The sequence below is a fragment of the Coregonus clupeaformis genome, chromosome 30, assembly GCF_020615455.1.
Source record: "Coregonus clupeaformis isolate EN_2021a chromosome 30, ASM2061545v1, whole genome shotgun sequence".
Taxonomy (NCBI): Eukaryota; Metazoa; Chordata; class Actinopteri; order Salmoniformes; family Salmonidae; genus Coregonus; species Coregonus clupeaformis.
Window position 1 is genome coordinate 27,578,855 of NC_059221.1, and position 24,242 is coordinate 27,603,096.

The 24,242-nt window shown below is 43.5% G+C and overlaps 1 protein-coding gene across 1 annotated transcript in view; it reads left to right on the plus strand.

Moving 5' to 3' along the window:
* Positions 1 to 9,658: 9,658 nt before the first annotated feature.
* The window catches only part of epha2b (eph receptor A2 b), a 34,696-nt gene continuing 20,112 nt past the window's right edge, over positions 9,659 to 24,242 (plus strand). The window contains exons 1-3 of the mRNA XM_041856199.2: positions 9,659 to 9,782; positions 10,768 to 10,847; positions 12,539 to 13,190. Of these exons, the coding sequence (XP_041712133.1) occupies positions 9,701 to 9,782; positions 10,768 to 10,847; positions 12,539 to 13,190 (814 nt within the window). The 5' untranslated portion in view covers positions 9,659 to 9,700. The remainder of the gene's footprint in view (positions 9,783 to 10,767; positions 10,848 to 12,538; positions 13,191 to 24,242) is intronic.

Genomic DNA, 24,242 nt, shown 5'->3' on the forward strand with positions numbered 1-24,242 from the left:
GGGGTCCATATGAAGTTAGATGTGTAGACAAAGACAGTCTGGTGTCCACATGAAGTTACATGTGTCTACTTAGATGAACCCACCGTGTCTTAAGAAGCTGAAGCTTGTTTTATTTTTCATTTTACATCATCTATCTTTTTTTTCCTCACAGTACCAGTAGTTCCACACACTACTAGAGTGTATGTATGTTTGTATGTATGTATATATATCCCACCAATCCTCTCTCAAGAGGTTTTCAAAAAGGGGGCAAACTCATGTCTCAAGACCTGCTTCTGTTGGTTCCCCCTCTCCTGCCTGTAACTTTCCATCCACATCCCCAAAGTTTTGTGGCCCATTATGACATCACTCCATTAAGTGATTGCTGCATGTACTGCTCTAAGGAAACACTTCTCTTCCTCTCTCTCTCTCTCTCTCTCTCTCTCTCTCTCTCTCTCTCTCTCTCTCTCTCTCTCTCTCTCTCTCTCTCTCTCTCTCTCTCTCTCTCTCTCTCTCTCTCTCTCTCTCTCTCTCTCTCTCTCTCTCTCTCTCTCTCTCTCTCTCTCTCTCTCTCTCTCTCTCTCGATAGATAGATAGATAGATAGAGTTTATGATTTTATTCTTTTGAATTATCTCTGCCAAACATCTATGTACTACAAATCTTCAAGCTCCACAGATGTTTTATGGCATCCACTAAACCTCTTTAGATATTTGTAAATTATACAGTGTGATACCTTTCAACGAAAGTTTATTTTATTTTTTACCAACTATGATTTTTCCTTTTGAAAACAAGCAAAGCAAGAAAAAAAAGAAACAAAATCACTCCAATCATTGCACACTTGTGTCGTTCAGACTTTGCAGGTCCAGCTTTGACATGATGATCTAACTAACACTAATATTGTAACTAATATTGTAACTGAAATATGTATGATCCTATGATGAGCGATTGCTTACTTCCCTTTCACTCTTAAAAAATTACTGAAAAAAAATTTGTATAAAAATGTATATGTAGTATATGTTTGTTTAGTGAGCATTCATGCTGTCATTTTTTCCTAATGTGAACTATGGTGGAAATGTGCTGTCCTAAATGGACTTGCCCATATATGTTGTAAAGCCTTTTTTTGTACACCTGCTCATCAACTGACAGTGAAGTACACAAAGACACAGACACACACACACACACACACAGCTGTAATATTCTTGTTTTCATGTTGTTGCTGATATCCATCAGTGTTGTTCATATTGCTACATTGTGTTGACATGATTGTTGCTTTTAAACGAATGTTAACTTAATGTTTATTGTCTGCATCCTATTGGACTACTGGATGTTAATGTGTAACACGTTTCCCTGTTTATGTGCTTTAGCAATACTGTATGTCAATATGGTCATGCTAGTAAAGCCTCTTTGAATTGAATTTCTTTTCTGATTTGGTTTATTTTACCTAAATGGATACAGGGTAGTGTGTTTTGTTTATAAATCACTCAGAAAGTTTTCTTTCTTAAAACAAAATGTGGAATCAACTGTCCACAGTAGTGGGGCTTCCATAAATAGGAAATGGCACATTGTTGTACCCTTTGTTGTATCCTGGAGTTTTGTTCACATTGAATATGAACCCTGTATTTGTACCCTGTACTTTTTTTTAAATTTTTTTTTATTTATTTTTTCATTTTTATGGCACTATCTCTCTTGCATCTGCACTCTTGTACAAAATACGTGTTATAATAAATGTCATATGATTTTAAAGTAAAATAAAGTTTATAATCTTTGAATATCATGTGTTGCCAGTTTTTTTATGTGTGCCCCCCTGATTAAACACTGGCCCCTCCTTGGCCCCCCTAGTAAAATGTGTCTAGAACCGCCACTGGTTACAGCCTTATTCTAAAATTGATTAAATTGTTTTTTCCCCTCATCAATCTACACACAATACCGCATATTGACAAAGCAAAAACAGGTTTCAGAAATTCTTAAAATTCTAAAAAGAAATGCAAATTTATAAAAAAAAATTAAAACAGAAATACGTTATTTACATAAGTATTCAGACCCTTTGCTATGAGACTCGAAATTGAGCTCAGGTGCATCCTGTTTCCATTGATCCTTCTCCAACTTGATTGGAGTCCACCTGTGGTAAATTCAATTGATTGGACATGATTTTGAAAGGCACACACCTGTCCATATAAGGTCCCACAGTTGACAGTGCATGTGTCACACCCTGATCTGTTTCACCTGTCTTTGTGATTGTCTCCACCCCCCTCCAGGTGTCGCCCATCTTCCCCATTATCCCCAGTGTATTTATACCTGTGTTCTCTGTTTGTCTGTTGCCAGTTCATTTTGTTTTGTCAAGTCTACCAGCGTTGTTTCCCTTGCGCCTGTCTTTCTCAAACTCCGGTTTTGACCATTCTGCCTGCCCTGACCCTGAGCCTGCCTGCCATTCTGTACCTTGTCACACCATCCTGGATTATTGACCTCTGCCTGCCCTGACCCTGAGACTGCCTGCCGTTTTGTATCTTTTGGACTCTGATCTGGATTACTGACCTCTGCCTGCCCTTGACCTGTTGTTTGCCTGCCCCCTGTTTTTGTAATAAACTCTTGTTACTTCGTCATCTGAGTCTTCTCCTGAAACGGGATAGCATGTCAGAGCAACAACCAAGCCATGAGGTCGAAGGAATTGTCCGTAGAGCTCCGAGACAGAATTGTGTTGAGGCACAGATCTGGGAAAGGGTACCAAAACATCTCTGCAGCATTGAAGGTCCCCAAGAACACAGTGGCCTCCATCATTCTTAAATGGAAGAAGTTTGGAATCACAAAGACTCTTCCTAGAGCTGGCCGCCCGGCCAAACTGAGCAATCGGGGGAGAAGGGCCTTGGTCAGGGAGGTGACCAAGAACCCGATGGTCACTCTGACAGAGCTCTAGAGTTCCTCTGTGGAGATGGGAGAACCTTCCAGAAGGACAACCATCTCTGCAGCACTCCACCAATCAGGCCTTTATGGTAGAGTGGCCAGACAGAAACCACTCCTCAGTAAAATGCACATGACATCCCGCTTGGAGTTTGCCAAAAGGCAACTAAAGACTCTCAGAACATGAGAAACCAGATTCTCTGGTCTGATGAAATCAAGATTGAACTCTTTGGCCTGAATGCCAAGCGTCACTTCTGGAGGAAACATGGCACCATCCCTACGGTGGAGCAAGGTGGTGGCAGCATCATGCTGTAGGGATGTTTTTCAGCGGCAGGGACTGGGAGAGCAAAGATGAACGGAGCAAAGTACAGAGAGATCCTTGATGAATACAGGTGTGCCAAGCTTGTAGCGCCATACCCAAGAAGACTCAAGGTTGTATTCGTTGCCAAAGGTGCTTCAAAAAAGTACTGAATAAAGGGTCTGAATACTTATGTAAATGTAATATTTCAATATTTTATATAAATTAGCAAAATTTCTAAAATCCTGTTTTTGCTTTGTCATTATGGGGTATTGTGTGTAGATTGATGAGGGGAATAAAACAATTATAATTTCAACTGGTGCTGAGGGACCTTCAGACGAGTCTTGTGAGGCCCAATAGGCGTCCTAGAGCAAAACAACCCACGTGTTCGTGAGAGTCTCACCTTTACACAGAGGGTCATATTAGGCCAAACCGTACAGACTTTTGTGAGAAGACCGATTTTCGGGATGTCTCATTGTCTGACAAACACTGCTCTAGAGCTGTCACCTTTCAGACGCATCCAATGCAAAAAGACAGATACTGTATGTCTAGCTTAAATTTATGAATTCTTATGGGGATTTTTGTATGCTAATTAGATTTCTGCAGGGGCATGGACATCGACCTTAGGGGGTTCATCCAAGAGCCTAGATAAGAACACCGACAATGTGGAAAGAGACAGATGAGAGGCTGCTTGTGGTAGCAGAAAAATAACAGAAGCAGGAAGTACAAGGGAGCAAAGGTCATGTACCAAATTACACAGCCTAATAGGCCTACTGCTAATACTGCATTTGGTCTCTGACTCAGTCTTTCTAAATCCTGGTTTTGTCCCATTTTTCTCAGTAGAACATGGCTATGCCTCCATACACTCTTCTATGTACAGTCTAGTACCTCTTAGTCCTCTTTTGTCCCTATTACCTGGTCATAAGAGAATGGTGTCAGCCCACTCAAGGTACATACTTTATGTATGACCCATCCCACACACTTCACAATAAGTGAGCTCACTTCCGGAGGCCTTGTTGTCAGAAAGGTCAATGTTGTCATGCTAACACGATAGGACCCGTGAAAGGATGAGGATAAGGTGATCGTTCTACCTTTTCCAGTCAATACCCGAATACAATGCCACAGGAGGAGTCATGAAATGGATCAAATAGCTCTAAGGGGTCATATTACACGTTGTAGAGTAGTCTCCTAGGTGGGGACAGTGAGGGAGAGCTCCAGGTATGGGTCTTTACCAGTTGACTCAGAGTCACCATAAATACATTAAATGTGTCACCATCCGGCTAGATCAGCTCCTCTCATCCCAGGCTGAAATCGGATCTGGGGCCATATGTATCAAGCATCTCAGAGTAGAATAGATACTTCCCACTGGGCACACACTGGTTGAATCAACATTGTTTCAATGTAATTTGTCAATGTATTGTAAAGTGGAATCAACACGGAAAATACACAGTGAATCTAGGTGAAAGCTATGATCACTTATTGATGTCACTTGTTAAATCCACTTCAATAGATGAAGGGGCAGAGATGCTCAACAGTTTCCCGTGTGCATCAAGAATGGTCCACCACCCAAATGACATCCAGCCAACTTGACACAACTGTGGGAAGCATTGAAGTGAACATGGGCCAGTATCCCTGTGGAACGCTTTCGACACCTTGTAGAGTCCATACCCCGATGAATTGAGGCTGTTCTGAGGGCTAAAGGGGGTCCAACTCAATATTAGGAAGGTGTTCCTAATGTTTTGTACACTCAGTGTACACAGACACACACACACATGTTGAGAGGCAGTGCAGCGCCCCTGGCTGGAGAGCCAGTGTCCCAACTAAGATCTTTGGACTCCATGCTTGCTTAATCCAACATCCACATGCGTTACATAACTGTTTCTCTTCACGCATGTTTCACTGAATCACTGCCGTCTCACAACCACACACTTTACACGCCAACCTTTTCACAGACATTCATATTCCTGTCTTATCCTGGAGAAAAGATAGGTTTCTCTGTGGTTTGGAACTGGGAGCTGTTGAAAGAGAGCAGACAAGCAGGAACAAGATTTCTGAGACGTGCTGGTGGAGTGCCATTCCACAGGCAGCTGTCATACACACTACTTTGTTCCCCCAGTACTGTGTAACTACCTAAGTCCCATTGACCCTTAACTTAGCACTCACATGGCTGGGCGACACCTGTTTGTATGCTCGCGCCCCTTTCTCCCACACTTGCCTCAATGGAGGTTACAGCTGTATTTGGTCGCCTAATTGTTGAAATCTACTCTCTGTTTTCACCAGCTGAGCAGCATGAGAAAGTGAATGCGTGTGTGTTTTTGTGCATGTGCGTGTGTGTGTGTGTTGGTGTGTGTATGTGTATGTGTGTGTTTCCTAGTGTGTTAAGACTAGAGAAACATCACCGCTTTCAAACCACCTTCCCTGGTGACCAAGAAGATGGCAGCTGTACGGCACCACCCGTGTCTGTAAACAGGGAAGTGAATTGATATCTCCTCATATGCAGGTTCTAGCCACACACACTCCCGAGTGGCACAGCGGTCTAAGGCACTGCATCTCAGTGCTAGAGGCGTAACTACAGACCCTGGTTCGATTCCAGGCTGTATCACAATCCAGCCGTGATTGGGAGTCCCATAGGGCAGCGCACAATTGGCCCAGTGTCGTCCGGGTTTGGCAGGGGTAGGCCTTGATTGTAAATAAGAATTTGTTCTTGACTGACTTGCCTAGTTAAATAAAGGAAAAATAGAAACATTTCCTCCTGGGTAACTATAGCCTTATTTGGCACTGCAACTATTATATACAGTACACAAGCCTTTGTTATGATGAGAGGATTAGAAGATGTGGTTGAAAGGCCTACTGTATAAGAACATCACTTGGCTCAATCAAAAAGGCTCTGAAATATTTTCCCTCTGAGCATTGATTTTCTCATGTTTAATAGTCTTTCCAAGTAACAATGTAAGCCTGACTTGTGAAGCTACATTTTCACCAACCCTGTTTCTCCTGGTCTACATAAGGCAAATTGCTGGTGAGCAAAAGTACCACACTACAACAACTATCAACACTTCGTGAAATTCTTACTTTCGGTAACAGTCTTGCGTGTACGTACGTAAGCACACACACACACAGGCATACACACACACTTTATATAGCTGTCCTAACACTTTCACTGGCACAACACCCCTTCTTTGCCAGGAAGTGGGGGTCGGTAGCATATGGAGGAGGGACAGACATGCCTCACATGCCTACCTCAGCAAACCGCAGACCACCATAGGTCTGCAGGGGCAACTACAAGCCTAACAGCATGACATCACTGTTCAGCATTGTCAACCATTCTGCCTGGAAACCCCCTGAAGAACCTGGCACTTCTCTACTACATCTCTCTCTCTCTCTTTCCTATTCTCACTTTCTTTTAATTATTTATTTATGTTTATCTTTCTCTTCCTCTTTCCCTCCCTCTCTTGCTCTCTCTCTCTCTCTCTCTGTCTTTCTCTCTCTGTCACACAGACACACACACGCACAAACTCTCACACACACATACACCTGATCGTGTAATCTAAAAGGTTAGGTCATTTGGAACAGAATCAACAGGTGGCTATCAATGGACACACCTCATGCCCTCTGGACTCTCTTCCGCCCTAAGCCCTCCGGAGTCCATCTCACACATTCTGGATGTGCTTTCTCCAGTGCACTTCCTTCAAGGCATTGTCTTGAATGTATTCTGACACTAGTAGTGTAATTTGATATCGAGGAGGTACGCATGGCCTCAGGATCAGCTCATTCTACTTGGGTGAGCAAATAGAACATCTGCTCTCACTAGCCCTCTCTAGCGTGACCTGTGTCTCCAATAAACAGGGAGGCAGTGAATATGAGTGTGTTCCAGCTCAGGGCATCGGAATGTTGTGATAACGACTGAATGAATATAGAGTGCCTATTCACTTCAGCCCAGGGGGATGGATGATCTGTCATTTCCAAAGAGGAGTTCATTTAGATGAGATTTCTGAATAACTTTGTTGTTGTGTCATGATTCTTGGATTCCCGCACAAGGTTAGAGAACTTATGAGAGAGAGCTCCTTGTTACAGGTGTGGAGATACACTGAGTGTACAAAACATTAAGAACACCTTCCTAATATTGAGTTGCACCCCCTATTGCCCTTAGAATAGCCTAAATTTGTCGGGGCATGGACTCTACAAGGTGTTGAAAGCATTCTACAGGGATGCTGGCCCATGTTGACTCCAATGCTTCCCACTGTTGTGCCAAGAAGGCTGGATGTCCTTTGGGTGGTGGACCATTCTTGATACACATAGGAAACTGTTGAGCATGAAAAACCCAGCAGCGTTGCAGTTCTTGACACAAACCGGTGTGCCTGGCACCTACTACCATACCCTGTTCAAAGGCACTTAAATATTTTGTCTTGCCCATTCACCCTCTGAATGGCACACGCACAATCCATGTCTCAATTGTCACAAGGCTTCAAAATCCTCCTTTAACCTGTCTCCTCCCCTTCATCTACACGGATTAAAGTGGATTTAACAAGTGACATCAATAAGGGATCATAGCTTTCCTACCTGAATTCACCTGGTCAGTCTCTGTCATGGAAAGAGCATAATGTTTTGTACACTCAGTGTGTTTCAATATAAGAATGATTGCTTCGTATTGGGTTTGTTGACATATGGATTGTAAAAACCAATGCCATCCTTTCCTCTCTATTCAGAGCATGAGTGTTTTCCAGTCCCAGACTTTCATAACGCAAAACTGACCTTAGATCAGTGTCTTCAAGGAACTTGACCCTACCCCACACTTTGGTCTCACTGTATAAAAAAATACCTTGACTACTTAGGAACCGAATAGCTGTAAATCTGACAGGCAATGGGGAACAGTGTCGTATACAGAGCCAAAAACAGGTATAACATAGTCACAAATCAACTGTGTCATGTGTTTGGTTTCATCTGTAGGGTATTGGGGGGTAATCAGACTAACAGATGAGGCTCTCACACATGCTCTCTTGGTTGGTCCACACTTGCTGCTTTTGCTGCTGTGTGTTGTTGAGGCTGGGTAACAATGGGCATGCTGTCCCCCCCCACTCTGATGCTGCTGAGTTGACTTACTACACCTGTGCTTGGCAGCTCTCCCAACCAAGTCAGCCCCCTCAAACACCCTTCACTGGGGGACAGCAGGCCCATTGTTACCCAGCCCCATCAACACACAGCAGCAGCAGTAGAAAGTGTGGACCGACCAAGAGAGCATGTGTGAGAGCCTCATCTGTTAGTCTGACTACCCCCCAATACCCTACAGATTTGTAGCATCTACAGATGAAACACTATGGAGTCTTAAAGGAGGCCTGGGTAAGGTCAAACTGTCATAAATAAACCAACTTTGATAAATTCTTTCTAATTATGCTTTTAGATACAAATGTCAAATATAAGTCAACAATCCTTCCTCCAAAGGACTATTCTATGGATTAAATGTTGTGAAAATTCCCAAAACCATGGTATTTTTTGTCTGGGTTTCATGAGGAATCACTCTTCTGTGGCATTTCATAAGGCTCCAGGCATTCTCCCTGGTGTGAGAGGGGCTTTGTGAAACCAGAGCCCCAGGGTACGGGGAGACGGGGTGGGGAGGGAGGATTCGCACATGGCTGGGGCCCTTCTGCCGGGGAAACAGAGAGAAGCCCAATCTTTTCCCGCAGAGTTGGCCCACAGGTGTGACCCATGCAAAATCAATGTCACACTGTATTGTAATCATCTATTGTGAAGACAGCATTCAAAGGCAAACATTTACCAAGAAAATCTAACAGGTTGACAAAATATTCAGGTTTTTAGTGAAAACTACAAGATACAGATAAGCATTCATATTATGCTCACATAGTTACACTGTACAACAAATAATAAAGGTAGACAGAGCTTGACTCCCAAATTCCTTTGCAAAAGAGTTGCTAGGTGATGGATGATTTAATTCCCTATATTCATACTCATACCAGCACACCCTCCTACTCCCCATTCCCCGTTCTCCCACCTCTCTATCCTTCCCCCTGAGAACACATCTTTTTTTTCTACTTCACTTATATGCATCAAGGGTTTGGTATTTCAAATTCTAAAGCCAATTAGTACAATTATTTTCAATTGTATTTCTCTTGACTTTATGGATTCAGTTGTCTTTGCTTCAGATTCTAGATTATATGAAAATGATAATAATCTGGTTGCTACATTTTTATCATGAGTTTCACGCAGAATTCTCTCTTCTTATTTTGTACACAAAGAAATAATTATGAAAAGGTAAATAGGCCAACATTGTATTGATATCTGCTTTGCTTGTCGCTCAGGTAAATGATTGAGGCCATCAAAATCATAAATGCCAATGCCACTTTCTGCTTTGCCACACCCCCTCCTTTTTGGAATTGATGACATTCCAACGGGCGGGGTTGGTGACGTCCTCATTTGTGAATGAGGCTTTCGCGAGCTCATGGTTTATTTCAGCAACTGATGAGAGCGTGGAAGTGTCCCATCCAAGCCTAGAAATAAAAAGAAAACTTTCCCAAATGGATTCCCGTGGAATTAAGCGCTTGTTGTTTTCCTATGTATTAATTAACGGTATATTTATTACACTGCAAACTAAAGAAGGTAAGCGAAGGTCTTGACTACTTTTCAAACTTTGGCAACTATTTGAAATCAAAATGTTCCTGTTGCAAGAAGTATATTCTCCTCTGCTCAGGTTGTGGGACCACGAGGAAGTGGATGTTTAAAGCACAGGGCAAGAACATGGGCTACTGATACAATTTCGCAACTTGTAGAAGTTTTTTAGTTTGTTGATTTTGACCAGAAACTGTTTTTAAATCAATCCCTTATACATTTTCAGATGTTCAAGTTTCGCCCGCATTGGATTATCAGTATCTACCCTCTTTATCAAGATGAGGGTGTGCTGAGAGCAATCTTGCTACGTTATAGAGTGCCACACTACCTGTTGGAATTTTGAACTTTTATATTGTCTCTAGATCAATAAGATTGCAGTAAGATATTGTGTGTACATATTAAATATAACACACAGTAGGCAATATGTTAGCAATAGTAGTCTATGCTACTGTGCCATGTAGTTCTACACTCAAATAAAATGATTAGATCCGTTTTTATTTTAATATTAATAAGCAGAGGTTGTTTCGTTTTCCTATAAAAAGGAATTTAAAACTATTTCACACTAGTGCAGTGCAAGTTAACAATCTACATAAGAGAGACTTGTGAATAATTATCTGCATGGCTGGGCTGAACATTCATGCCTGGTACCACTTATTGCGCAGCACAGTTGAATGATGATAAAGTTAGGATATTCCATCTCAAGTTAATGATTACACCCTAAGCTTCCTTTTTAATTGTAAAAGTCACTAACATAGGCCTATGTTTAAGCCTCACTTGAGGCAGTGTAGGGGATTTAGACATTTAATCACTATTCATGGAGTAAGATATTAGAGTTCAAATGATAATACCTAATAGAAAGAAGCAAATTAACTTCAAAATGTACATGTCCCAGCTCTCTGTGTAAGTCAATCACATTTTAGTAGGTCAAGACCTATTTGGTTGAATTTGACTTAAATTGGACTTTTCCCCTGCGCAGAGGTGCTGTTGGATATGAGGGCATCAGGGAGTGAGCTAGGCTGGCTGACCTGGCCCTATGAACAAGGATACAAGCAAGGGGTGAGTATCCATCCATTATTTCCATTGCCCTGTCTCTGTACTCTTCTCTTTGGGGAAGTATGGATGGGGTAGCACATAGTATGCCATGTCTGACTTTCTTACCTTCACACTACTTTAACAACTCTTATTACATTTACATGTTAGTCATTTAGCAGACACTCTTATCCAGAGCGACTTACAGTTAGTGAGTGCATGCTGTAACATGGTGCTCATGTACAAACGTTACTAAAAGTGTAACGTTCAAGTTGAATATGTGAAATGATCACATTATTCTAATGGGGGTTGGGTTTTAGTGTGCAGCATGTCTGGACTATTCCAAGGGAGAGAATGGCACCTATAGCAAGTGTGGTAGAGAATACTTGTGGCTTCATGTGGTTTTAAGTCCCTCATTTCAGAATTGTATGTAAGTGTGCAATTGACTTAAAGTTTGGAGCATATTTACATTTACATTACATTTTAGTCATTTAGCAGACGCTCTTATCCAGAGCGACTTACAGGAGCAATTAGGGTTAAGTGCCTTGCTCAAGGGCACATCGGCAGCATATGGTGCTTTTTGGGGAAATTTAGATGTAGCGAGTTAAGTTGGCTATCTTTTTCTCATAAGGAGAAAATATGTTGTCTTTCATCACAGTAAAACACAACAGATTATTGTTTTTTGCTATCGTGTGCTTTTGTGTGGTATGCGTGCTTGGGTCTAATTTTGTGTAATTTACATTTGAGTGGTCATTCAAATCAAATCAAATGTGTCACATACACGTGTTTAGCAGATGTTATTGCGGGTGTAGTGAAATGCTTGTGCTTCTAGCTCTGACAGTGCAGTAATATCTAACAAGTAATATCTAACAATTTCACAACATATACCCAATACACACAAATCTAGTAAGGAATGGAATTTAAGAATATATACATATATGGACAAGCAATGACAGAGCGGCATGGACTAAGATACAGTAGAATATTATAGAATAGAATACAGTATATACATATGAGATGAGTAGTGCAAGATATGTAAACATTATTAAAGTGACTAGTGTTCCATTTCTTAGGGTTAGGGTAGTAGTAGTAGTTTTATGGAGGCGCTCGCTCTCCTGTTGCATGCCCCCGTTTATGTGATGCCACACAGTCAGCCAACAAAGCACATTCCTTTAATTAATAGCAGTGGTAACATGCAGAGAGAACCACAGGCTCAGCCCCTGTGGGGACACATGTATTTCAGCAGCCACTATTAAGCTGATGCACGTTGAAGATTTCTCACTAAAACGTTGAACTTCTGTGGCAGCAAGAGTTGGATACATGGATCAACATCTGTTGCATAAGATCCCTCATTGTTGACAGACCTCAGTTTATTTCAATGCTATTGTCAAAATCGGCTGGCTTCATTCCTTCGCTAAGGCCTCGTCCTTTCTCGCCACTCTAATGTCTTAATATGTTCCTTTGGGGTCTCCCTCACTCTCTCACATGCTTTCACTTTGTCTCCAGGGTTCAAATTACAGGAGTGCCGGGGGAGCTGGGAACTCGTATAACAAATTAAGGCACCACCATTAGCATTTTAAAGATGTCAACATGGGCAGTTGGGCACCCCCCATAATCATTGAACATTTTAACTTTGTTCCAGCCCACTATTAGTAATGTATCCCCCAGAGTCCGTATGTGACTGGAGCCCTGATGGTCTGTCTGTGTGGTTGTTTCAGTGGGAGGTGGTCCAGAGGAGGCTGAATGGCTCCCAGTTCTACACCTACTCTGTGTGTAACGTGGGCGAGCACGAGCAGGACAACTGGCTGCGCACCACCTTCATCCAGCGGCGCCCGTCGGCCTCTCGCGTCTTCGTGGAGCTGCAGTTCATTGTGCGTGACTGCAACTCATTCGACGGCTCGTCGCTTACCTGCAAGGAGACCTTCAACCTGTTCTCCTCTGAGTCGGACGCCGACATCGGCACCAACTTCCGCAAGGGCCAGTTCAAGAAGGTGGCCACCATCGCGCCGGATGAGATCACCAGCCGCAACGAGCTGCGCATCAACACAGAGACGCGGGTGGTAGAGAGCCTCAGCAGGAAAGGCTTCTACCTGGCCTTCCAGGACATCGGGGCCTGTGTTGCGCTGCTCTCTGTCAGGGTCTACTACAAGACCTGCCCGGCCACCGTCAAGAGCCTGGCAGCCTTCCCCGAGACAGTGGCGGGTGGGGGGGTGAACCAGGCCCTGAGGGAAGTGGTGGGGGCCTGCATGGAGAACGCGGTGAGTGAGGTGCCGCCCCGCATCTACTGCACGATGGACGGAGAGTGGGTGGTGCCTGTTGGACAGTGCCAATGCATGCCTGGCTACGAGGCCGTCAACGACACATGTCGAGGTAAGGTATAATGTTCCTGTGTTATCTTGGCTCACTGACAGCTGGGCATTCTGAGAGCTGGCCTCTATCCCCTCTAGCATCATGGACTTGCTGTGTTTGCGGGTGCGTGTGTGTGTGAGCTGACGTGAGTCTGCATAGAGAAATTTAGCAGAAGTTGTTCGTTACCATTTGTGTTGGTTATAAAACATGCAAATATCAAAAAGCCCTGGTTATTTATCATAGTGTTAGCTATCATTGTGGTGGAATTCTCCCCTGGGGTAATGTGACTCCTCTGAAATGGAGGGAATGTGCAGCCCTACTTATACATGTCACTACATTATCCCTGACCTTGAACCCAAACTACAATGTAGAAACATTGTAACAACATTCAGCTACTCTTAGGCCATGCATGTGATTTGAGATAAAATGTATCAAGATAAAAGTACTTAAAAATATATTTTTAAGTCAGCCGTTTTCCTCTTAACTGAAAAGTGCTTGTGAGGTGCCCACTTTTGGTAGTAGCCATGCTTATAAGCTAGTGTCCTACTCATTTGTCAATCATTCTCTTATCTAAGATACTCATAGGTAGTCTTACCGTCACTCAACCCCTGGGCTTTGTAGTCATGTTGCAACCATGTTGCATTCAAGTCCTCATCTACATTCTTCTCTGAGTCCTGCCAAAATGTCAGAAGTTGATCAAATATGGGAGGTTCACAAGTCATACTCATAGACTATACTGGTGATGAATTGACTTCTTCAAGGCGGCAGGAGGGGAGAGGAGGAGGAGAGAAAGCAAGCCCCTCTGGTTGTCTCTGGCTTTGTTTGTTACATGCATCAGATAAATTGGCATTCCTTAAGCCATTGGGCATGCTCTCTCTCCTTCACATTCAACTTCTCACTCTTCTTCTCACTCTCTCTATCTCAGAGCTGCTGTGAAAGACAAGGTTTCACCATGTGAATGTTTTGTGTGGTACTGCAGCAGGGTGTGTGAGAGCGAGTGTTGGCATGCTCAGGCCTGTTAGGTGCTGTTCTGTGATAGAGCACCACAAAACTACCATCACCTGAACACTAGGCATGTTGCTGCACCATTGATTTTGGAACACACACACATTTTCTTAGTTTCCCCTCCATTGGTAATGAACATGTCATGTCATTTTATTTCTGTCAGGGCATAGTTTTAGAGGAAAAGGAGAAAGAGGTAGTGGGGTGGGTGAGCGAGAAACACTCGCACACAGAGACTGAGAGAAAGGTTGTGATAAAATGGTGAGGAATGTAAAGGTAGAACAGTGAGGTGCAGTGTTGAGCTGTAGGCACTGGCTCCTCTCACCCTCCCCTTCTTCTCCACTGCATTCCTCTTCCATTTACTGAGGAGCCTCCCAGATTACTGCTGGTCTGAGGAATTCCTTTGGGAGGACTCCTGCGCTGCGTCCCAAATGGCACCCTATTATCTAATATAGTGCAGTACTTTTGACCACAGCCCTATACATAGGGAATAGAATGCCATTTGGGGTGTACTCCTCCCACCTTACATGAAAATGGATTGAAGCGCTGGATTGAGAAAGGGAGTAGATGGAGTCAGATGGACATGGTGATATTCCATGGGAGGTTGAATACAGACATCTACAATGTAAGGTGAATGAGCTTGGCATTTTCAGTGGAAGAAATCATGGATACAACCATGCATGCAGTACACACACACACACATACAAACACGCAAGCATACACGCATGCACGTACGTCCCCCCCCTTTCCTCCATGCAGTGTGTTCCAGTTGACTCACTGTTGACATTGACAAAGTTTTCCTCCTTTAAAAAGAACGCCCTTCCTTACACATATTCTTCGCTGGCACAAAAGTACACATACCTTGTGTTACCATAGAAAGACAAACATTTGTCCTGGCTGCTCCTTGGATTGTGTCGAGCTGTCCATGCCCACACCCTGTCACCCACAGTAAAGCCTTGTGCACACTCATCCCGGAGCTGGGCAAATATGACTTAGGATCAACTATATGCGTTCCAAATGGCACCCTATGGTCAAAAGTAGAGCACTATTTAGGGAATAGGGTGTCATTTTGGTACGCACACTCAGTTTCCAAATGCTCGTGTTTACACACAGTCTGAATGTTGAATGTTGTTGGGCTCTTTTTTACAATACTTTCTGTGGGAAGAATCCTGATGGAACCAGTAAATGAGTTCTGGTAAGGTTATTTTCTCCCAAAGGAGGAGTTCCCTTTTCCAGTAATCTAGGCCTAGTTTTCCTCCCCCTAAAGTGATGTCAAGTGAAACTGTTGGTGACGCTGAAGCTGAATGACTGTGCCTTCCGTGTGGTGAGTGATTTGTTGGGTAGTAATTGACTTGGGTGTGTGTGTGTGTGTGTTTTATGTGCAGTAACTACTGGTACTGTCTGCATCTTTGTCTTCCTGATTAGATAAGAGTATCTTAAATAAGACGTCTGTCATTCTTATTCCCTTGTCTGTTCCTACTAGCACTGACTTTGCTGATAACTTCTTTATTAAGGAAAAATGTACTTACTACGACTGTGATATGTGGTTGTCTCACCTAGCCATCTTAAGATGAATGCTCTAACTGTAAGTCGCTGTGGATAAGACCGTCTGCTAAATGTAATGTAAAATCCTGCCTCCATATTTATTTTGCTCCTCAGTTTTTCTTTCTTTCCCCCTCATTATTTCTCTTTCGTTCTCTCTCTCTCTCTACACATATTTTATTGCTCCCAGGCTCTACCCCCCCTCTTTTCCCATCTCCATTTTCCAACTCTCCTGTGGGTTTATGATCATAAGCAACATCATCACTGAGTTTTCAGTGTAACCAGCTACAAGATGACAACATTCCTTTTAGTTTTTCTATTGCACTCTGAATGATGAAGATTTTATTATGGTTGGCAAGTGTGGAGGTCCTGAATGTGACACTATTTGAATCGCAACATCCCGTTTCACACGACCCATGTGTGACTGACTATTTAGACTTTGCGCTGTTCTGTGTATGCCAGTAAATAAATAAGTATTTTTGCTTATTTGACAACTGTCTCTTAAAACGATAAACATACGCTAAATTTGAACAGTATTCCCTATCTGTATCCCACAGTTTTGTGTGGATGCACAGCCTTGATATATGACACAGACGATAGAGTGAATACATGACAAAACGAGAGGATTCATCCCAGTTTACTCCCCGGAGAGTCATTATGAAGAAAGACCAGAGCAATTGTTATTTTGGTGCAACATAATATCAGCAGTGCGGTCTCTGGTGCTGGAGCCAACTTGTTGATCGTAATCCGAAGGAAACCTCTCTGGGAACCTCTCTGGGACTGGTTTGTTGTGACATTTCGTTCATGATCAGATGGGGTGCAAAGGCCTACAGTGTTACATACACTCCATGTCTCTCCTTGCGATCCATAGCTTAAGGAATCGTTATGGATACTGTGGATTGACTAGATTTACTTGGCCTATGATCACATCGTGTTAATAGTCCAATAAATCATTAAGGATCCTCTTATCAGACTAGTTTTGCACTTTCAGCATGCTCATATCAAAGCGCCTTTCTTTCTTACCCTTTGGAAATGGGGAATGGGGAAGTTTCGGGAGATTGGCTGTGATTTACTTGGAATGTGATTCTGTGATCTTGTGCCAAGTTGATGTTGACCTCTTCCCACGGAGGTTCAGTGTGGGCTAGATAATGGAGGGACTGAGTAAATTGCTTCTTGAAAGTGTCATGCGCTATCATGTTGAATTTAGGACCCATTATAATTCAATGAATTCTACAAGAGATGACAGGAAACGGAGTAGTGGCCAATATTTAAATAATGTTTTAAATAAAAAAAAATATGCCGTTTTACTGATGCAAATGTATTTTTTAATTGATCGCTCAAATTTAGCCTTTGCTTTAGAATTAATTAATTCAATAGGCCTATATAGGCAATGTCGTTTGTCATATCCTATTGCTTTTTCGGATCCAGAGGTACAGTTAATAAGTAAATGATAAGGGTTAGGGTTAGAAACTCATAGGAAGCACTTAATATGGCATAATAGCATTGGCTAGTCATGAGGATGAGCAAAGATGGCTCTTCTCTGGGCATATGTAGGCCAAAGAGATGCCTACTTTCTGGTATGGTTGACAGTGCAACAGTAGAGTAACTTGAACAAAACACAGAACAATACACTTTTGGTGTCTGTGTTCTCATACAAAGACATTTGTGCCATTATTCTAACAGTAACCAGCCAAGTACTCCCAGGTGCCACATAGCTCCATTTCCCCCTATGTTGGCACTTTGCTGAAAAAGTATTCCGGGGCATGTTTTGGGTGCATATTTCCTCTGTATGACATTCCTGTGCAACGTGGTGGTGGTGGGCCATGGAGATTTGTGTATTGTGCTGCCGGTGTGTGAGCTCAGCACTTTCCGTCCCCCCACCGGACAGGACGGGCTCCAGCGGAAACCGGACGCCACCTAATCCTCAACCACTCTCCAACCTGTTGGCTCAGGGCTTTCCATTGTTGCCCTGCAGTCAGTCCCCCCATTCACTCCTTTGGTTTTTGCGGCCCACTGATAAGTCATTTTGTTTATTGGTTCATTAATTTAGCCTCTTAACAGGAAGCAGACATGTTGGAATCCAGCGTGCGCTGCCACCTGGATGTCTGGCCTTGACTTATAGGAAAGGCAAAGGAAGTGTGTCCTAGATGACCGTGGTGGCTGTTGTCGGGCAGTGTAGTCGAAGGACAGGACATGAATAGAAAGGAATGAGGAATATTATTTCAATCGGAGCATGAGATCTATTTAGTGTTAGACCCCTTTGTTGGTTTGTGTGATGGTTGTTTTAATGCGTACATGGCTGCTTTCTCCCTGTTTGTACCCCTCTCTCATTCCCATTTGCACTCCTCCTCTCACTTCCCCTGTTCTCTGTGAGCAGCACGAAGGAAGAGGAGTGTGAAGAGAAAGGTATTAGGGAATTTATTGTGTTTGTTGACAACCAGATGAAAGCCTAAGTGAAATTGTAAAACAGATGTAATTCTCTTACAGCTGCTCCATCGGTCGGCTTATCCTTTTGACTAATCTCCCCCCACACCTTAACCCCCCCCTCTCGCCGCAGCACTCCTCCGTCTCTGTGACCCCATGGCTTCATGTTACCACTACACCTCCCCCGTCAGAGACACACATTGTTCTGCTTAACCACCCCCTAATACACCAATGACAAGTTGCCCTGCACATGCAAAAATGGCATTTGTGACACCACATGGGAAAATGGAAGCCGAAAATGTATTTGTCATTTAGCAGATGCTCTTTCCCAGAGTGACTTGAATAAGTGCATTCAACCAAGGTATATGGAACTATCACATAAGTAAAAACCTGCTTCAAAATAGCCTATACCTGCAAAACCTGATGGATGCTGACATTTCCCTGGATATCTACAATTAGTCATGAAAATGATCTCAACATTGTTTATTTTCTGGAGCTTTATTTTTCCAACACTTTTTTTTATGTCTATGTCTGAATTTAACTCCCCCCTCCCTGCGGAACAATCTGCTGTTTCCCCTTTCTCACTCCTTCCCTCCCCCACTCTCACTCCTTCGCTCACTCCTCTCCTGTGTTTGTTTTAGTTGGCCATCGACTCCCTGTAGTCGAGGACAGTTTAACTTACTACTACCCTGGGGCAGACATGACCCTCCTGTGCTTTAAAACCAAAAGAGCCCAGGACTTGACTGGGGCTTTTTGTTTTGCTCCCCTCCTCTCCTCTAGCGCACCCCCACTTTATTCAAGTCCTTGAGGGCTTTCTGTTGTCCGGCCGCCGTGTACCCATTCATCCATTCACCAGTCCGTGCATTCATCACTGTCTCCATCTCATCCATCTTAACTCTGGCTGACAAACCAGCCCACTCAACTCCCAGAATCCACCAGGACCCGCCAGTCACTCGCCAGTCACTCACTATAAACAAACGCCCAGGCTCTTTAGGCACAGGGCATCTCAAATGACAAACAGGGCCTACCTCCCAGGGGATCCCGACGGGCAAAAAAAGGAGACATTCTCACTTAGGTTTCTCAGCTGTCTGACTCTTTAAAGAGGTTGACAAACTGTTATTTACTTGAGAAATGCACCGGGTTTTCCTCAAGAGTCCCCAAACCCCGGCCTTACTCCCTGTTCTGTTCTTTGTCAACAACATTTCAGCTCTCTCCCTTATTCTTTCCCTGGACTCAATCTGTGGCTGTGACCCTCTTCCCTCACATGCTTTGATTGGCTGCTGGAGGAAGGAAGCTCAGTGTCAACCTTACGCTTCCTGTTGTGTCCAGCAGCAAAGACGAACCACTCTCTCACTTTCAGAGGAACATTCCTTTACCCTTCTTCAGTTTCTATTCCTCCTCAAAAACGAATAAATTGGTGGTCACCGATTCCTGTTGATCACGTTCATTGGTTTCATTTCCTGTGATTGTGAGTCAGTGTACACATGCGGTGACCTTTCTAGAGAAAGGCACTAAATGAAATGGGCCTGAACTATATGGCTCTCTAGGCTTCACGGATCCAAAAAGTTGGACTCGTGGCTTTCCCACTCGACCTGATATGCATAAATACATTTTCAAAAAACTGAGACCTTTTCCAAAAAGGACCATGGACAACGGACCCAAATAGACCTGTGCTTCGGATCTGAGAGACCCATTTCAGATCTGAGAGTAGAAAGAACGAGAGAAAGAAACCGCTAACTGGGCGCTGCCAATGCCATCAATAAACAAGCGACACTGGCCAAATGATCCACAGTTACGTGTTCTTAAACTGCCTATAACAAATTACAATAAAAATATGTTTCGATGTGTAGCATATTCAAAACTTTGTAGTCTATTGTTTTTTACTTTCCTTAAACAATAATTGTCTACCTCACTGTTCAGCTGTTGGAGATTTGAGCGCTAAATGCATCAGGGCATTGCATGCAATAGACCTATAGGCCTAGAGACGAGCTTTGGCCTTAGAGAGACCGAGAGAAAGATAGAGATATGCCGGCGCTATGTTCCCAACCGATATGGATTTCTTTATACTTGTCAGATGGGCTACTACTGCAATACAGATATAGGCGTACAAAAGGAGGCTAATTTGTTAATTTTCTATCCAAATATATTTTAGAAAGATGAGCCTTATATTGTTAGATTAAAGGAGTAACTCTGGTAGGCCTAAAACATTCTTCCTCACCTCAAGTTCAACTTGGAGTGCCGGTGCGCACTGCCTTCATAGGTCTGCAGTAGCTAAGCCTAATAATAGCTATACCACACCAAACCTTAACAAAAGTTGCTTAACTTTATTCGGGTAATATCAAAAGAAAGTCAAGTCATTGTTTATAGGGAAAATACGAACAGGTTATTATATTGCGGCATTAAATTAAGTTTTGCATCTTGCCCTCTTTGGTTTTTCCTTTTCATGGTTTGAGTGAAGGTAGCATAGTAGGCCTACTGGTAATTATATTATTGCGGCAAACACACCATTACAGCTGGAACTTAATTTGGCTAACAAAAATGGCTCAACAGAATTAAACCTTTGATTTGAACAGGCTAGCCTATATTGCAACTATTACCAACAAAGGTGATTGCATACCGTAGGCATACCCAATAAATGACAGCAATAGGCTAATGTAATTAATTTTTACAAAATACCTACTTTTAACCTTAAACTAAATACGGAGCACAAAATTAAAAAGACAGAACTTCACTTAGCCAACGAAAATGTCTTAACAAAATGAAACAAAGCACTTTTTGCATAGGTTATTTAAAGAAACGGTTTAGATGATTAAATAGGCCAATAATAATAATAATAATAATAATAATAATAATGACTAAACAATTGATAATAAATACGAAAATAACTAAATGAAAGGTTGAGTTGCACACAGTCCATTTGGCCGCACCAATGTTCTCATCTTTGTCCACTAAAACTTGTCCCCAAGGACATATGCTCGCTTTGAGGCAAGCAACACTGAAGCATGCATGAGAGCATCAGCTGTTCCGGACAACTGTTTGATCACGCTCTCCGTAGCCGATGTGAGTAAGACCTTTTAAACAGGTCAACATTCACAAGGCCGCAGGGCCAGACGGATTACCAGGACGTGTACTCCGAGCATGCGCTGACCAACTGGCAAGTGTTTTCACTGACATTTTCAACCTGTCCCTAACAGAGTCTGTAATACCAACATGTTTCAAGCAGACCACCATAGTCCCTGTGCCCAAGAACACTAAGGTAACCTGCCTAAATGACTACCGACCCGTGGCACTCACGTCTGTAGCCATGAAGTGCTTTGAAAGGCTGGTCATGGCTCACATCAACACCATTATCCCAGAAACCCTAGACCCACTCCAATTTGCATAACGCCCCAACAGATCCACAGATGATGAAATCTCTATTGCACTCCACACTGCCCTTTCCCACCTGGTCAAAAGGAACACCTACGTGAGAATGCTATTCATTGACTACAGCTCAGCGTTCAACACCATAGTGCCCTCAAAGCTCATCACTAAGCTAAAGACCCTGGGACTAAACACCTCCCTCTGCAACTGGATCCTGGACATCCTGACGGGTCGCCCCCAGGTGGTAAGGGAAGGTAACAACACATCTGCCACGTTGATCCTCAACACGGGGGCCCCTCAGGGGTGCATGCTCAGTCCCCTCCTGTACTCTCTGTTCACCCATGACTGCATGCCCAGGCACGACTCTAACACCATCATTAAGTTTGCCGACGACACAACAGTGGTAGGCCTGATCACCGACAATGATGAGAGCCTATAGGGAGGAGGTCACAGACCTGGTCGTGTGGTGCCAGGATAACAACTTCTCCCTCAACGTGATCAAGACAAAGGAGATGATTGTGGACTACAGGAAAAAGAAGATGACCGAGCATGCCCCCATTCTCATCGATGGGGCTGTAGTGGAGCAGTTTGAGAGCTTCAAGTTCCTTGGTGTCCACATCACCAACAAACTATCATGGTCCGAACACACCAAGACCAGTAGTGAAGAGGGCACGACAAAGCCTATTCCCCCTCAGGAGACTGAAAAGATTTGGCATGGGTCTTCAGATTCTCAAAAAGTTCTACAGCTGCACCATCGAGAGCATCCTGACTGGTTTCATCGCTGCCTGGTATGGCAACTGCTCGGCCTCTGACCGCAAGGCACTACAGAGGGTAGTGCGTACGGCCCAGTACATCACTGGGGCCAAGCTTCCTGCCATCCAGGACCTCTATATCAGGCGGTGTCAGAGGAAGGCCATAAAAATAGTTGGACTCCAGCCACCCTAGTCATAGACTGTTCTCTCTGCTACCGCATGGCAAGCGGTACCGGAGCGCTAAGTCTAGGTCCAAAAGGCTTCTTAACAACTTCTACCCCCAAGCCATAAGACTTGAACAGCTAATCAAATGGCTACCCGGACTATTTGCACCTGTTGTATTCGGCGCATGTGACAAATAAAATGTGATTTGATTTGAAGGACATTCCTCTTGCGCCTTCTTTTCACTATACTTTTGTTTTACTTCAATGAAAAAGGACTACCATCTTCGCAATCAACAGTATTCTAGGCCAAGGCTCCTTTCATTCGCTCTCTCTCCTCATCAGCAGGCGCACGTGATGTGAGCAGCCGGAACCAGTTTCCGCTGGACATAAGCTATACATTTTATTGAGTTGCAATTGGCTGACACAGAGAACAAGCTCTCGCAGTTCTAATCACACAAACATTAAATTAACAGAGGACAGGTCCAAGCGGGTCCAGTCGGTAAATCAAATGTAATTGCACATACTGAGACCAGTGGCAATTATATCAGACCAGACCCAGATCCGAGACAAAAGTCCGAATTTAGAACCTGTACCTGCTCGGGTCCCGGTTTGGATCTCGGTATTTTGGGTCTGTTGAAACCGTGAAGACCTCTATTCTAGGCCCACGGGCCTCCCGTTGGGTGGTGTATTCTGGACTGCCTGTTGATTACAGAGTCCGCTTCTTAGTGTAAGGCCATCTCACCACAGCCCTGACCAGACGCATCGCAGCCACTCTCAATTTCCTGCCGCTGCTGTGCAAAAAGAGCCTAGTCCCCTCTATTCAGTTGCCATGTGGCATTTCTACTATTTGCAAGAAGTTTTTTTTTTTCTCTCTCTGCAGTTTTATGGCATGGCATTCTCCTGCCTGCTGGTTGCTGGTGAAAGGAGATGCTAATGGGTTAGCTGTGAGCCTTTGGTGAGGCTGGAAGGGAGTAGAAGGGAGGACAGAGGAATTTGGGGATTACGAGTGGGGAGGCAGGGGAGATGGAGGCCTATGAATTGGGGTTTGAGACAGCAGCTGTTTCGTTTGCCCACTCAATGCAATTCTCTCTTCTCTCGCTCCCCCTTTTCTTCCTAAGTCTCCAGCAGGATTCGATACCCCTCTCTCTTTCTATCCCTCTGCTGCCCTTCTGTTTCTCTATCCCTCCATTTATTTTTGCCCTTTGAGGTGGTGTTAATGAGTAGTCGTGAATGTTCTAGAAACAGCTTGCAGAGAAAGAGAGGAGAAGGGTAACGTGAAAGAAACGGCAACAATCCAAATTCTTTTCATGCTAGGAATTATTTTTCAAATGAAGAATGCGCCATTGCCGCCCACGTTTGCTGTAATGTATACCTTTGTTCACCTCTATTGCTGACAAATGGCTCGACCGCAACTTGGAGGCCCCAACGAGACAAAAGACGAATGGAGCAAAGGAAGGGGAATGTCTCATAGTCACTTGAGTTAATACCCTCAAAATAAATAAAACGCAGAGGTTTCTTTCAGGCAAGTGTGAGGTTACTTAAAGGTTCCAAGTAAACTTCAGTCAAACTTGATATTTCTCTGAGAATAGACATCTGTTTCCTTCTTGACTTGTCCCTGCGTTGCCTTTTGGATGCAGACACTGAAACCATCTGTCATTTATTCTTTACATATTTCACCTTCTTTCTCCAGTCATTCCTCCATTGCCTGTAATCTCTCTCTTTTTCGCTTTAGCATTCTCTCGCACACACACACACACAGACACACTCCAACTGTCCTTTTTTCGAACACCTTGTCACCCGGTACCTACTTTGCATACAGTCGCTCA